This window comes from Drosophila innubila (genome assembly GCF_004354385.1).
Source record: "Drosophila innubila isolate TH190305 chromosome 3R unlocalized genomic scaffold, UK_Dinn_1.0 2_E_3R, whole genome shotgun sequence".
NCBI lineage: Eukaryota > Metazoa > Arthropoda > Insecta > Diptera > Drosophilidae > Drosophila > Drosophila innubila.
In genome coordinates, this window is record NW_022995380.1 from 11,083,196 (window position 1) to 11,100,475 (window position 17,280).

Below are 17,280 nucleotides of genomic sequence, written 5' to 3' on the forward strand. Positions count from 1 at the left end.
AAAAAAAAGGAAAAACATGCACACTCCACACACACACACACACGCACACCACACACAGGCACAACAAGCGAGTACGAGTATATCACAGGTGGAAATGTGCTTTTGTCACTGATCATAAATTTTTGCACTAGCTTTTGTGAGCGAGCGTATCCTGGCAATTCCAATGTCCTCCTCATTGCTGTTGTTGTAGTGGTTATTGCTGTTGTTGTTGTTGTTGTTGCTTTGTACACTTTTGTTTTGGCTGTTGTCGTGTTGTAGTCAATGGCAAAGGACAAGGCAATAAAACGTAGCTATTGGCAAAAGGATGGCAATCGGAGCACGACTCGTACATATGATCGTAGCAAATTGGAGGCACACTCTGAGGAGACGGGAGTGAAGAGCGGGGCAGGAGGAGGGCAAGAGGAATAGAGTAACGCCTTGGGTCGCTGTAGTTGCTGTGTGCGTCGTTGACAAATGTTTATTGAGTAACAAAAGCCATTAGCCCAGAACACTCTATAACACGAGACACGAGACACGAGACACAGGACACACATTGTCAGTGTTTGACCTATTTTTGGGAATCATGTTCTTGCAGCAGCTGCTGTCGCCAGCTTAGAAATCTGTTGCACGTGCTGCCAACTTGGCTGCACTTGAAGCAGGCACATTAACTCATATCAAGTCAACATTTTTATAAGCTGCCAACAACATTTTTCATAGAGTGCAGCGCGACTCAAACTCAAACTCAAGTCTAAACAGCTGTTTTCCCAGCCGAAGGCATAACAACATGCCCCACTCCCACTCCCACCACCTCCTCCTCCGCCTGCTCTGACACGCCCCCTTTTATCTGGCTGCATATCTAACAGTTTTGTTTGCCATTTTTAGTGATTTCACTTAAATTTTCATAACAAAACATGGCGAGTGCGTGCTTGCAGCGCAGTTTAGTCTCGCACGTTATGCAACTGCCACATTGGGGGTGTGGGCAGGGAAGTATGCTTTAGCTGTCATATATTTCAAACAGATTTTTTTCAGCAGATTTCTTCAGAGCGAAACGCAGCTCAAACCGCATTTTGCATGTTTTGCTTGCTGTTTTTGCGAAATTTTTCATAGGTTTAGTTTTTGTCTATACTCACGCCCATTCTGGCTCAGACACACACACACAGAGAGAACACACACTCCAGGCGGCACACTCACATGTTGGCATACAGTTCGAATTCTAAGAAGGGTGGGAGTTAGTTGGCAGCTGCATGACATGTTGTACGTGTTTGTGTGCAGTCGCCTCGTTTCCGTCGCTGCCACACAGTCGCTGCCACACAGTCGTTGCCACACAGCTACTGCTGACGCCTTTTAACCATCTGTTCGCGCGCTCATCCGCCCAACTGTTGGATCCGCCCTCGCTCCCAGCCGACTGATGCGTCCCCGCTGTGGTTGTTGTACGTATTATATTTGCGAATCCCTTTGGGTATGTTGGCAGCAATAAATTTTCATCAGTCCTCCTCTGTGCAACGAACGGCAAAGCTATATTTCCTACTTCACGCCGCCCGCGTCTCAGCTCTCTATTAACTACAATGGTCCCATCTTTCTCTCTCTCTCTCACTCACATTCTGTCTCTGTCTGCCTCTGGCTGACTGTCTAACAAATCTGAGGCGCGGGCTCAGCTGGCATGTTCTGTTGCCGCTGTTGCGGTCTTTTCGAATACATTTTGATTGTTTGTCATATTTTTACGAAATCATTTCTATTGCTTTTGGCTCTTTTTGTACTACCAACTGGGCTTAGTGTAACAACCAACAGTCTGCGATTCTCTACTCAATAAAAGGTTCATAGAAACTGAGAATCTATTTTTATTTTTTTTCCGATATTGCATTTTACTTCGCGTTTCGATAAAGTCAGCAAAAAGGCGCCACTTCCATTTTGCTTCAGCGAAACCTGATACCAGCTAAAAAATAATGTAAAATATGCGCAAAAATTGAAAATGAAATTGAAAATATAATATTAGCGGGGGATTCCCATGGACAGAGCCAGAAATAATTGAATAAAGCGAGGATTCGAGTCATATTCAACCTATATTTATTATTAACCTCCTAATCAGGGTGATATTCGCAACAAAATTGATTGTAAAATCAGTCAGATTAACTACAGTGAATACAAATTCAATTTTACAAAATATGCTAAGTAAGTGTCTTTAAAATTTTTTTGAAAATTGGGTAGCACTTGTGGTCATCAAATTAAAATAAAAGCAGCTATCAAAAATCCCTTGCCGCAATTTTATTAATTTGAACAAGTTATACACCCGAAAACATCCTATGATCCCACTCAAAACAAATGGCCAACTGGCATGAATTTTAAAATGTTGCCAATTAAAGGCAATTTAGAAATTTGGCTTGGTTCGTTGACTGGTTGCTTTCTGGCTGGAGGGTTTTAGGCCTGGAATACTTCGAGAGAGGGATGAGGACCCAAACATCCACTAATCGCATTATTAACGCGCCGTTAACAGTTTGCGACATTGACTTGAACTTTAGAAGTTCCACCCACACATACACACACACCCACACACACACATACACACTCGGCTAGGAAGTGGGATGCATGGTATTAAGAATATGCTTCAGACGCATGGCCTGCATTTATGTAATATCCTTGAAGTTCTCGGCATTTGCCAAATTACGCTCGAATGAACGCGGTCACATTGTTGGGGGGTAGTCTTGGGGCGGGTCCAAATGGCCCCTAAATGTATGCTATAGCAATGCCAGTAGCAAGTATCTGATGTGATTGCCAACACAAACGCAGTCATAATCATAATAATTAAATGCTTCTTACCTTTCCTTTTGTTTCCATTCAAAATTGAGTCATTATCACGGCCACTTGCCAAAGCGATAATTATTCACAATTGCACAGATTGGCCCGATTTTTAGACTGCAAGTGGATGTAATGACAACCCTGGCACATGCATATTACATTTTATTGCCTTTCGTTGATAGTAGTCCTATTAATGTTGCTCCTAATTATGGAAACTGACCGTGGACTGTGGCTATTAACGTGGCCAGCAAGGCGTAACACTTTCCTGGAAATTCGTTATATTTTACGACCTAAAGCGAACAAAAAAATTGCAGATATTACAACATAAATGTTTGCTTTAAAAGTGAAAACCGCCATAAAATGTCGATAAAAGCTAAAGCAATAAAAGATTCAATAAATATATGTATGTATGTTTATTTAGCAACCAACAAAGTCAGTCCAAAATAAATATTAGAATTTTATAAAATAAAAATTTGTGTAACTTGTGATAAATTCAATAAAAAATTAAGTAGAGTGACACTGCAAGCAACTAGATTAATAATTTAAATATTTATGTTGGTACTTGTGTGTTTGTAATTTTTGTTAAAGTTTATGAACTTTGTTGTTAATTATTATGTACCCTAATAGGAACTTAAGCTTCTGTGCCAAATGACTATCCCAGTTGACCAACATATTACACATACTTGTGAGGCGTATAAATCTGTGTATATGACAAGTTTTCATTTTAAATTCACAGACAAAAGCAGGCCCACACCAACAGAGAAAAAGAGAGACAGAGAGACAGAGAGGGAAAGAGAGAGAGAGAGATGTGGTTTATTTGCACGTTGTGTTTGCGGCACGTCACAAAAGTTTCCTGGTAAATTTCCCTTCATTTCCTGACGAAAGAGATTATTATTTTCATTTGCTGAGCCACCATCACAAAGACTATAAAGGCACAGAGTGTGAAAGATAGTGGGAGAGAGAAGGAGATAGTAGTGATAGCTTTGGCAGACACTTTTGCATTACGGCTATATATGTATGAGTATATATTTGCTGTCGCCCCACTGTTTACTTACTACATATATAGTATGTATGTTTGCATCACCTTCATTAACGAATCATTTAAGGGAACGCAAACAAACAGAGTTGAAATGTATGAGATACCCTATAAATATGATTATTAAACAATTGCTGCTCATTATAAAAACATTACGTTTTTATTGATCTGAAATTCTCATAAAAAGGTTAATGCAGATTCACTCATTTTTAAGGCATGAAACGTCAGTTACACACACATGTTTAATTTCATGGTAGCCTTTTAAAAAATTCGTTCTGAATACAGGGTATAAAAACACTTCATTTTCAGTGGCTTTTGAAACAGAGCCTCGATGTGGTCCTTGGCGGTCACTCCTGCTAGCACCTGACCATATCCTTGACGTCGACGGTGTCCTTCTCACGCCAACCGTCAGGCAGCCCTTGTGTGTAACTGAATCGACATCGTCATCATCGTCATCATCGTCTCCCTATATTTGCATACTTCCGGCGAGCGTCAAAATGATTACCATTATTATTTTTGTTGTTTGCCGTGGCCGTAAACGTTGCCATTATGGTTATTGCAACAGGACTTACACTACCAGCTCCACTTCACATTGCGAACGAGCCTCTCCCAACTCACGACTCCAATGCCAAGTCTTGGCCAGAACACGGAGCATTCAAGATGGCAATGGCCGCCATCAGCCATGCGGTTATGGCTTATTTGTGCAAATGAGCAGCCGCTCATTTATTGTCATGTAGCGCGGCACTGAGCCAAATGCAAATGATGGTTTTGGCCAAAAGCACGAGAGTGTACGACTCATTGTGCGAGTACAACAAGGTCATTCCATTCATCAACTCACACAAGGTCATGATTGACCCCATGTGTGTGCTAAGGCATACGTATTCTATATATCTTCTAACCCTTCTCCTGTCCTAACATCGATTAACAATTGAGTCTTCCTCATAACATGGTTATGTTTAGTTGAAGTTTCCTTTCTACAAATGTTGCTAAGGTCTAAAGATACTAACAGCTATACGAGTATTCTGCTCGACTTAAAGAGAAACTGTTATAGTAATTGTTATATTTAGAAAATACAATTTAAGCAATTATTTTTTGAAAATCCTTAATCAATCTTTGAAAAAATATATATATTGTAACCAAAATCATAAATAAATTTTAATATTACATTATAATTATAATTGTTTTGTAATGTATATTATTGATTAAAATCTGAGAATTTTTAATTTAATAAAATGGCAAAAATAAGATTCAAAAACTATGATATAATTAAGTTGTTTGTAAAAAACCCAGACCTCAATAAAGTCTCATTTTTATATTATTTAACACAATATTAACGCTTATTATTAAATAATTTTGCAAAGAATAAAAATGTGTAATTAGCTAGATGTTGTCACAGAAGTTTGCTAGGCACTGTAGTTTGCTGTGTAAATCGGAGTGATGGGATAATGTTATAATTACTTGAAATTGTTAGATTGTAGTAAATTGCTGCCGTGGTCAATGCCACCGTGCATTTCTATTCAGACAGAGCTCACACAGTGGGTACTTTGCATAGGTTAATCAGACGAACCTCATTTCTCATCGCTTCTCATTTAGCGGTCATTACCATACGAGGTATTTTGTAGTCTTGTAGAGCCGACTGATTGAGCACTTGAGCACGTGTCCGATTCGTTTCCGATCAGAAGAATACCGACCTTCGCGGTGTGCAAATCGTCTCTGGAAGTCGACGTGGAGTGAAGGTGATTGTTAAGTCAGATTCCTGCGAAACTGTGATTGTGTGGGAGTTGCGATGACACCCAACGTAGTGGCATATATCTACTATTTGGTGCGTGATCTGTATCATCAGCACAATGATCCGCGAGTGTCCCATTATCCTCTGGTGGGCAACTTATGGAGTGTGGCGGCCATTGTCGTCCTCTACTTGGCCTTTGTGCTGCACTTCGGGCCAAAATGGATGGCGAACCGCCGACCCTTCGAACTGAAGTTTGTCATGCAGTTGTACAATGCTGTTCAAGTCGTTGCCAACTCGGTGATTTTTATATACGGATTGTTCAACACGGTGTTCAATCCTCGATACAGTTTCCTTTGTCAGCCTGTGGAACACGATAACACAACGTCTCAAATGATGGGATTGATTTATGCCTCGTATGGATACTATATGCTCAAGTACCTCGATCTACTTGATACGGTCAGTAGTGCCCTATTCGCCAGCAGTTATCTCGATTAGCTCAATTGTTTTGCAGGTCTTTATAGTGTTGCGTAAGAAGAACTCGCAGGTGAGCTTCCTGCATGTCTATCATCACGCTGGAATGGTCTTTGGTGTGTCCATCTTTATGACTTTCCAAGTGGGCTCCCACTGTACCATGCTGGGTCTGATCAATCTCCTCGTTCATGCTGTGATGTACGCCTATTACTTTGCCAGCTCGCTGGGTGCCGTGAAGCAGCTCTGGTGGAAGCGACACATTACGCAGCTGCAGTTGATCCAGTTTGGTTACCTCACACTTCACTTTCTGCTCGTGCTCGTGCACAATCCGTGTAACTTCTCCGTCTTCATCGCGTTCATTGGCTTCAGCCAGAACATCTTTATGTTTGCCATGTTCTTCGACTTCTACTACAAGACCTACATACGCAAGGCTCGAAAGGGAGACGCCGTCAAGTCGGTAACGTCGTCAAAGTCAACACTCAGCTGAGCTGCCCGACTGACCAGCTGCGAGCTGATAAAGTTAAGGTTTAAGTTCATTTTACTTACGTATGTATAAGCAAATATGCAAATCGTGAGATCGAATCACTTTGATTTGTTTGCCTAATATGAATAAACATTTCGACTGACACTGTAATCAATATCTATTTACCAGAACATTAATTTATTTTTCTTTCATTTCGTTTTTGTTTTTATTTCTCTACGTAAGTTTAAGCTTGGAAATGGACTCAATATATTATCAATAATGTCTACAGCTTCATTTTAAGCCTTGGGCAATTTTCTTTCCGCTTTTGGTCAAAGCAAACATAGAAGAAGAACTCACTTTTAACCCATTTGACTGCCAACTTGCCACACGCGCATTTTATTTAATTTTCATATTTCACTCTCTCGACAAAGGATAACAAAACCAGACTCTGCTCATCTTGTGGCAGGCACACACACACACAAATACACACACTCTCTTTTACCGCAGAATTTTTCTAACTTCATTTCAATTGGGTCATTCGGCTGTGGCAAGGAAACCAGAGAGTAAGAGGAAGGATGAGAGAGACAGAGAACGAAAACACATCAAAGTTTCTGTGAGTTTCGGGTTGAAAACTTGCCACATGCCACTCGCGGTGGCATCAAAGAAATTTACGCATCAGTGTGTGTGTGTGTGTGTGTATGTGTGTATAGATATTAAAGCTCGATAATGGCAAAGTGGGAACGTTGTTGACTTTTAACCATGACCTTTTGAGGCAGCAAATTAGTCTTATTAAATAACTTGCCACAATCTTGGCCTATTAAGCTTGCAATTTGGCCAGAGTCGATAATACGTTCGTTGAGTTACGCTTGGATTTGGCATTTTAAATATACATATATACATATATATACTGCTAAATATGTATGTTTGTCTGCGCAACATTGAAGCTCACGTTGTTCATTGTGTTTGTTCGTGCGTTTGCCAAATACATTAAAACTTTTCTAATAATAAAGTTCTACAGCCGAGGCCAAGCGTAAATATTGGGAACGGAAGCGCCAAAGATGTACAAGTACATATGGATAGATATGGATACACATATAGACAGTACAAATACCAGCGACATTCTTGGCAGCATCTTTATCGGCAACTAAAACAGTTCCAAGGACCCAATTGACTGAATTTTGGGGCTTTGTTTACAAGTCATATAAAATGTGATGAAAACCAAACAACAGCTTTGCCATTACTAAAAGAAGGGTTGTTACACACGGCGTATGCATAATATTGAACAACTGATCCGCTTGTTGATTGATAAGTTTGAGTAATAGAGACTTTATGGCTATAAAGATAATATCCATTATAAAAATTATAAGTAAGAAATATCAGTTTCACATTAATTTTGAAAAACTTAATATATTCATTATAATATTATCACCGATTCCTAGCGATTTCAACACTGAGAATGTGTCATCTAACCTTTAACAACTTACAATATGTGTATTTAAATTTTTTTTATGTTTTATCAGTACAATAAATAACTCTGCAATGATTTGCTTCATTTTTTTTTTGTGTAATGCATAATTTTTGTAACTGATGTAAACTGTGTTTAAGGGGGAGTATTGACTTTTTTCACTCTCGTGGAATTTTGTTAATTTGTAAGTACATGGATTCGTAATTAAGTGCAATTTGAAATCAGTGACAGGCCACGCATGTACAACAGCAGCTTAATAATTTATAAATAAATCAAAGTAATTAACTCTCGCTCGCTGTGAGGGGTACAACATGCAACAGGTCAAGGGGTCACGGGCGCAAAGAGTCGCATAAAGTCACAGTGGCTGACACGCACTTGCCACAAAATTAATGTTAAAACTTATCATTGTACAATAATTGGCACAGGCACGAAATAGCCAAGTGAACCACATTTATTCCCATGCTCGTCTCTTGCCCAAATCAATTCCATTAATATTGAGGTCGGTCTCAACACACAAAAAAGTTATGTCCATATACAAATCCTAAGAAAAAACATTAATAATGCACCAGCAACTAATGCACTGATAATGCCTCAAGGCGTATACGCAACGTGTGCTCAATGACTTTGTGTTTGACTTTGACAAAGTGGCAGAGCTGCCATCTTCTGCGCACTTATTAGTTGCGCATTTTGAGCAAGTCTACCTCTAAGCCTGCCCCTGCCTCACACCGACTGCCTGCCACAAGTTGTGGCGATACTTTGGACTACAGTCTCAAGCATTCCATACTTCATTGAACTTTGAACAAGCAACCGCACATCCTGCCCATCTTGCTGTTGCTTATTTTCCTTTTTGTATTCTGCATTGCTGGACAAAGTTTTTAAAGTACACACACACACACACACACACACACACACATACAGAAACAGACGCACACCTCCATCAAAAATCAATACAGTTCAATTTTTGTGCGTCGTTGGCTTCCACTCGACTGAAGTGCTCCTCGAATGTAACTAACTCCAAAGGCGAAATTCAATTGCCTGCAGAAGGACTTTCAACTTTTCCTATAGTCAGCATATCGCAGGCAAAATTTATAACCGCAGACAAAAAAAAAAAAACTAAACAATCATTTCATTCGCAGAAACTTCTGAGGTCACTTTTCAAAAGCGATAATTTCCTAGAAGAATTTAATCTCCCTCTTAGTTAGCGAGAAAAGTCAGGGCAAGAAGCTTCTTGCGATTTTATGAGTCAATGAAATGGAAACCCAGCAGAAAAAATATAGTGTGAAATAATATTGCTGCAGCCCTGATTACGATTATGAACTGTGAATTATGCCGTTCATTATATCACGTACTCGTAGTTGCACAGAGATTTTCAACTGGAATCCTCCCTCTGTCTCTTAAGTTGTTGTTGGCGTCCTCATTGTGGCTGGAACAAAAACACTTTAGCTCTGCCAAATGGCAGCCAGAAACGAAAAAACTCGAGTCGAGCAAATGAAATAAATGCTAAAATAATATGCTTTATTGTACGAGTAATGGCAACGTTGGCATGAATTTTATTTGCTTTTATTTTTATTAGCCAAAGATGGAGCGACATGTCTGACATAGACAGAGTGGGTGGAAGTGGGTGGACAGTGGATGAAATATATATTCTTTGTGGATAGGAGGCCAAAAGGTGTTACGCTGTGAACTGGATAAATAGCGTTAGCACTTTCGCTTGCCAAAAGTGGCAACGTGTCTCTTACCGACTTGTAAATATTTTAATACTGTTTTGAGTGGGAATGGGATGTGGTGGGGGTCCACCAAATGGCGCTATTTATTGGAGTTGCCCAAATTGTTGTCGCGCACAACAACAATCAAAACCAAAGTAAATAAAATGTTAATACTGAGTACGAAGAGAACCACAAATATTTTCCTAGCAAGTGCAACGATAATAAATTTTGTTGCAAGTTGGGTTACAGCAAGTTTGGGGAATATGTCAATGTGCTGTGCGTTGCAAAGTGCTTACAAGGAACGGTTCAATGTTGCCGCATGCCCGCACACAAAATACAGCTAGCATAAACTAGGGCTGCATGCAACATAACTGCCTGCCTGCCTGCCACACCGACAGCCAGCTGACCACACCTACAACAACTGAAGAGCTGCACAACTGAACAACCAAACTGGTCGCCTGCATATTTCAGCCCGAGAACAGTTGCTGCTAATAACTTAGTTTTCTACATTTTTATTTCCATTTTCATTTCTCGTTTTTCGTTTTTATTTGCTTTGTTTTCCAGTGCTTGCCACGCGACTGGGACAAGTTCAAAACTTTGCAACCTTCTCGTTGCCGTGGCACGGACCAAGAGTTATGCACATTTTTCGGTTTATTTGTTTCGCCAACTGCACGGACTTTGCATGCACTCCACGTAGCCAAAATATAAACCAAAAATTCAAACAACAACAAAACAACACAAATTGAGGCCAAGAATATTTTGTGTTAGGGAAAAGTTAATGCATTTAATTAAAGCATAGTTTGGAGCCCTATTTTAAGAGTGGCATGGCCTAAAACGACTCATTGTGCGAGTTCAAGTTCAGCTGATGCTTGAGTAACCGTTGAGTTAAGCAAGTGTCAGCTCATACATTAAGTGGCAAGAGGCAAGAGGCAAGCGGCAACGGCAAGTGAAAGGACTTGAGGCGAATCCAAAAGGGTCGGAGACCCTTCATTTGCCCTTTTCACATAATTTACTTTTCCAATAATTCACACGCCCTCGCGTAAATTTTGACCAAAACATGGCAGAGAAATTAAAAATACAGAATGAAGAAGAGAAGTAGAGAGAGAGTAGAATAACTGAGGGAATGCCCAAAAAGGATTGCTCTGACAGGCTTACTAATTGCTTTGTTTTACTCGTGACTCTAATTAAAAAATTTACTTTACGACTTTGCCACGCAGTCTTGCCACGTCGAGGCCTGATGTCGTGGCAGGAGACGCGCTTGTAATGACAACCGGAAGACCGGAACAAGAAAACAACGGAACGTGCCGACTCATTCCAGCAATGTTATTTGTGCAGACAAACAACAGCAGAAGAAATCTGGCTAGTTAGCAGGACAACAGCGTTGTACTGAGTGCCAACGAAATATGAAAAAACTTAAATAATAGCACCGAAAATAAGCAGGAATATTGCTGACTCCTTTCCCATTACCAATTCAAGTCCTTAAGCATCAGCTGTTCTGCTTATCTAAGCCACAGAACGGTGACTCCGAGCCGGAATATTGCCAAAAATGTGGCACCTCGTCATTAAAAAAAAAAGAGAACAGGTTGCACAATTTGTTCATCATTTGCGAGTTGACGATGATTAGCGAAGCACAGCTCAGGGTCAGTACAGCTGGCCCAAAACAAAATGAAAATGCTAAAAAAAGGATACTTAAAAGAGGCATGGCTAAAATGCAAATTGTGCGAGAATTGCTTTTTGTAATTTAATTAGCGTCCCGCAAAAGAGCAAAAATGTGTTCATCTAAGCAAAAAAATTCATAAAATTAGTAAATTCCAACAAAGTATAAATCGGACAGAGATTTTTACAGAGAAATGAAAGGTATTTAATTAGATCATAACAAAAAGGATTAACGTATATTTGATTATCTTAACTGTATTTAATAAATAAACATGACGTTACTTAAACAAATTGTTATTAACTGATTAGCTTTTGTTTATTTACTTTAAATAAACTGAACCTAGGAAGAATATAAATAACTATGCTTCATTATGAGATGCAAACATATAGTGTAGCCTGCATTTCCAGTGTTGTAAATAGTATTCTAGATGGTCTTATGAAGTGTTTTTTACGCTCTTTTAACTTTAAGCAATATTAAATTTTATTTTTTTTTATCTCCCATTTGATGCATTTTTAGTAGATAATTTTATAATGTTTCCTTTACCTGATGTTGGGACTAAAACTTTCTGAAAGTCATGCAATATAGAAATGGACAGACAACAATCACAAGGCTCAAAACAAGACGTAACTTAGAGTTACCAGACTTTCGCATCTGTCACACACAATTATCAGTTTTGGTTTGGGGTTGGCTAGAGAAACCCCAAACAGCTAATTTATATCTAGAACTGACGGCAAACGAACGAGAGAACGATTAAACTTTTTCCCAAACAAGTCTACAAAAGAGAATGGCGCGATAGCCGGATGTGGTCGAGACAGAAGGCACATTCGGGAAATTCAGAAGCAGATGAAGAAGAAATTGAAGTAGAAACTGTGCAATTTCAAGCTGTGCACACACTCTCGAGAAATCAGGCAAACGTTTCGAGTGCGAGTGCGAGTGTGAGTGTGAGTATTTGAGTTCGATTAGTTTGTGACTCGATTTAGGGTCCAGGCCGTGGTCAGCATTTGTCTGATTGTGCAAAGTGGAAAGTTTAGTTTGGTTTGGATGGAAGTATGTTTGTGTGCAGCAGGTGCATTGCCCGATTGCCTATGTCTGGGCTGGCTGGGTCACTGTTTACCTTTCGTTTACCTGAATGCTCTGCACAAATTGGAAAAGTTTCGCACAGCGGCCACTCAATCCATTTTCCGTATTTATATTAAATTTTTTACTCAACTAATCGAATTTCCTGAACAGGTTACACTCATTTCCCATCAATCAGCAATTCAAGAAAATGCTTTTTAAAATACTCATTTATATTTAAACAGAAGAAAGCAAAAACGCATGTTATGTGTAATTTATAAAGCATATTATTTAATGCACAATATAATCATCCCGAAGGACACATTCGATTTGCATATTAAATATACTTCTGACAACGATTTTTTGCTTGCCTCACGTGGTGGCACCCCTGGGAGGCAATTTCAATTTGTTTTCTCTAAATACAAAGTTGTTACCACGAAATTTATATACTCTTTTTATAATAGATTTTCGTTTACTGCGCAGCATTCATTGTGCTTTTAATATTCCTTCGGTCCGGACTTAAAGATACATTGTTGGGTGTATGAGAGCGTATATGGCATACTTATATCTCGGAATTACGATGACAACAAACAAAAGGGAACAGAATCTGTCATGAATAAGTAAACGGTTGCAATTCGAAAGAACCAAAATACCGAAATTGACACGAAAATTCGTTTCTTTTTGGTTGAGTCTTCAATTTAACTGAAATTCATTTTCTTATTGACATACTTGAATTTTCAGTTGTGGTTGCTGATAAGTATTTTCCCCCCTCGAGTCAAATGTAAACTTGGAGGTGGGTTCCCTTCAGTGTTTACTTTTACCAAAAAATCAAAGCTTAAGTGTGGCAACATCGCTCCAGTGCCAAATTGTTGCACCCCTGGGACATGAATGCTGTCAAGGCAGTGCTTTCATTATCAGCACAAGGGTACCCCCTCTCCAAGCCTAACCAAATTGAGATGCTAACGCAGAGCAGGGAGAGCTATACCACCTTTGGTCTGGAAAGACAGACCCCAGTTGGCAGCAGAAACTTCAGCCTGGACCACAAACGGGTGACATGGCGATGCCACTGCGGTGGCAGTCGTAGACAAAAGCTTTAGATAAATTACGAGGCACAACAATAGACCCATCGCTTCTTGCAATGAAAGACTAGAAGATGATAAAGTTCCCCTCCATTCGAGTACGATTTCTGCATTAACGCGTGAAAGGCAATAATAAAAGTGCCTGGCACGCGCTGCAAGGTGGAACAGATTGAGATAATACGCGAATTTGTCGCGCTGCCAGAGATATCCAAACCGAGATAAGCAAAGCCGAAAGTCGGAAGACTATTCTCTTCCCAGATGTCGCAATTTTTTGTCATTTGGCAAAAGACAAGAACAACTTGACACTGACAACTTAAAGTAAGTCAACGGGGAATGAAGAGCGATAATAGCCTGACATGATATCCCAATGGAGAGGCTTTCCTCTGAGTCGGAGATAAGTAAGGTCAACCAGGAAGAGTAGAAGATGGTCTGCTTTGCATACAAAGCTAACTATTAAGTTTCAGCGTGTGTGTTGGGCATTGATTTAAGCGCTTTTAATTACAGACAGGCGGCAAATGAGACTAGCCTCGTAGATGTGGTATGTGGCATGTGGCAAGGGTACAATAGGACACTGAAACGTGCCTCTTAATATGCAGCGCATAAATTTGAATATTTTTGATGGCATTGTTTGGCTTTCGTCGCTGTTGCGTTGCGGGGGTCGTCACAAAATTATAGCGGCTTATGTTTCAATTAAGCAATTTTTGCACATCAGGTGCGTTTTATGGGCGCCAGACACTAAGCGACAGCCAGACGCGCAGGCAAACAGGCAGAGGATAAGGACTAAGGGGAACAAGTGGCCAGGAGAGGGCAGGGGTTGCTGGTCGGCGACAGCAAATGACAACTAAGCACAAGGGGTCGACGCGACATTAAGCTTTTTAATGTACAACATTCTCAGTGTTCTCCTTTGGGTGTCAGACATTCTCAGTGTTCTCCTTTGGGTGTCAGACTGTGGCAGCTGTTGCACGCAGACAATTTGAGGCAATAAGAAATTTGTACTTTTTGGAAATGAGACAGCAGCAATGAGACTGCGACTTATTGTTGGCAATATTTAAAATGAAAAGTGCCCAAAATTAAAATATAAGCAATTGAGTTTTGTTCGCTCTGCAGAAGGAAAATTTAAGCGACCAGCTTGAGTTTGTTGATGTTGCCTCAAGTGGTGCGGCAGATGTTGCCATGTTGCCATCGATGGCTGACAGCTTTCGTGAGCAGCAACATCAAGCTCAAACAAAGAAGGAACAACAACAACAAGAACAGAGAAAATAGAAAGAAAAGAGGAAAATAAATGGGAAAGCAAAACATATGAGCAAAAGACTACTTAATGAATAGCCTAGGGTTAATATTTGCTTGGCATTCTTTCAAGCCAATTCCTTTTTTTTTTTTGCTCTCCTTCGTTTTTGCTGTTTATTGTTGGGCACCAGAAAAAATATTGAAGTTTCTTGTTAGACACAAGATACACAACACAGTCAAGTGAGGATAGTCCGACAGGCAGCCGGGCAGTCATTCAGTCAGTCAGTCAGTCAGTGAGCCGAGGTTGACAAACAACGTGGCTTCTGTTTTTTACAGCCAGTTGGGCGGATGTACTGGTAAAAGCAAACAATTTGCGGGCACTGTAACTGCAGGCATGAAACACGCCCCAGGACTTCACTTCAAAGTGCAGCCCTTGGTTAGAAATGGGGGTATAGAGAGGGAGAGAAAGTTCAAATGAGAGGGAGACAACTTAATAATAATGAGATATCTTTTAGCAATCGGGCAATATTAATGCAATTTAATGCAGACAACGCACATAAATCACACAGTTCAAAACGAACGAGGGAAGCTGACGGAAAGGACCTTTTAGCTGACAGGGATGGGAAGCTGGCCTAATGACGACTTCTAGTCACAGCAGGTGGATGAACAAACAAAAGCACATGAAGATACAGATACAAAAGTTACTCGTAATAGCAAATATACTGTCAACACTCAGCAGAGCATGTCACACTCATTGGGCGTATCGTTTGGTTCACTTTGAATATAGATTGAAGATACGACCCAAAAGCCCAGTGGGAAAAACCACTTGTTTTTGCTCAGTTTTCAGTCATATGGCAGCTGCCAGCTTGTAGACTCATTGTTTGTTGATTTGTGTCTATTGTTATGTCTTGTTGTTGTCAGTTTTTGCTCATTCCTCAGATCGAATAACACTGCTGGCCAATGCCAAGAAAGTGCGAGCTTCATTTGCAACAAGCGCCTCTACTTGAGGGGAAGCGGGGGAAACTGAACGGAGTTTGATTTTCTTGTTTTCTGTTTTCTGCTTCGACACATTTCAAAACAATATTTGACAGCGAACAGCAAGCAGACAAAATAGGCAAAGATCAGATCACAGTCTCGACCAACATTTGTTTTTCACTCTTGGAAGTCGAATTTTCAGAATCGCTCAAGTACGAAAATGATGTTATAGCAAATCGGGCATATATTAAATTTGCTGCCATTTTTTATATTTTTTCCACAGTCAGAAAAAACAGTTTATACAGTTTAGTACCTAAAGGTCTAGAATCTAGATCAAAGTGTGCTAAGTAGCAGAAGTTATTGTCATGCGTTAAAAATAATTTGATAATCCGAAATTACCTCCTGCGAATATTATGGTCGATGTAGGGCTTTTGAACCAGCTACCTTCGAGTTGGAAGCTCTGTAGCTCAGGGAGGCAGCATACTCGAAAGCATTTCTTAGATTTGCTTATGGCCAAACATTATAATGATATAGTCGAAACGCTTTTTTACATAATCGTTGTTTGTGACATGAGCTTTAAGTGTACGCCACACGCAGCGACAACCCACCCAACTGCCACCCTGACAACCCTGACAGCCTTTACATGCCACAAGCCGCACCCAAAAGTGGACGTCAAGTTGTGCCTCAACCCTACACAGTTTTATTAATCGACGCGTGTCACTTATTAGCCGCAGGATTTTTCATATGCAACACACACATACACACACACAATACATGAGCATACTTTGCTTTGGGAATGGGGAAAGATTTAACCCTTTGATGGCCTTAACAAGAGGCACCATTTTGCGCATTGATAAATGGCGCACATACATTAAACCGGCTCTAGTTGCAAATATCCCAGAAAAATTAGTTCACAATCGCGCTGAGGAATCAGCCCATGGCATACTATATGTATAAGCCAACATATAAAGCAACTACAACAACGACATGAAACAAAGAACAATACATTATAGTAATTTTTTCTCTTTCAAATTAAACGTGCATGTTTAGTGCGTATATTTTATATAAATGGGGAACGACAGAAACGACAAGAATGGTTCAGGCACAGCCAAATATAATTGTGATGAATTCGAGTAGTACCCAACGCAAGGCCAGGACATTGTAAAACGGATTGTATAGACTTAAAGATTCCCTTTTTTCTTATGACAAATAGAAACATATACATAAAACGAATTAAAATAATAAAATAGAATTATTTACTACAATTATTAAGTAATTAAATAGAGCGATTAAGTCTTAAACAAATATTGTAATATTATTTAAATTAATATAATTTATAATTGTACTTACCATAATTACAATAACTACAAACGACAGAAAAATAATCAAAATTATGTGCAGTCATTTATAATCTGTATCTAATAATAATCAATATGTCAATTTTTTTTTAAATACAGCTTGATTTGATTAATTTATAAGAATTTTTTGTTACAATAAACAACAAATACTCTAACTCAGCATATTTAAAATGTTTGTTTTCCATTATTATGAGGATAAGCTCAAAAGTTGCCTCCGGCTAAGTGGCAATTAATTAATTAAATTTTTTATGTAGTTCGCTCCATCTACTATTATCTATTCCTATTT

The 17,280-nt window shown here is 39.5% G+C and overlaps 1 protein-coding gene across 1 annotated transcript; it reads left to right on the forward strand.

The window, feature by feature from the left end:
* Positions 1-5,512: 5,512 nt before the first annotated feature.
* Positions 5,513-6,664, forward strand: LOC117791492 (elongation of very long chain fatty acids protein AAEL008004). The gene is made up of 2 exons (XM_034631266.1): positions 5,513-5,993; positions 6,049-6,664. The coding sequence occupies exons 1-2, from the start codon at positions 5,595-5,597 to the stop codon at positions 6,493-6,495; spliced, it is 846 nt and encodes a 281-aa protein (XP_034487157.1). The 5' UTR covers positions 5,513-5,594; the 3' UTR covers positions 6,496-6,664.
* Positions 6,665-17,280: the final 10,616 nt, after the last annotated feature.

Bases quoted from the DNA above. Each gene is read 5' to 3' on its own strand.
- LOC117791492 (XM_034631266.1), top strand. From the start codon at position 5,595: ATGACACCCAACGTAGTGGCATATATCTACTATTTGGTGCGTGATCTG. The intron at 5,994-6,048 runs GTCAGTAGTGCC...ATTGTTTTGCAG, and splicing joins ACCTCGATCTACTTGATACG to GTCTTTATAGTGTTGCGTAA.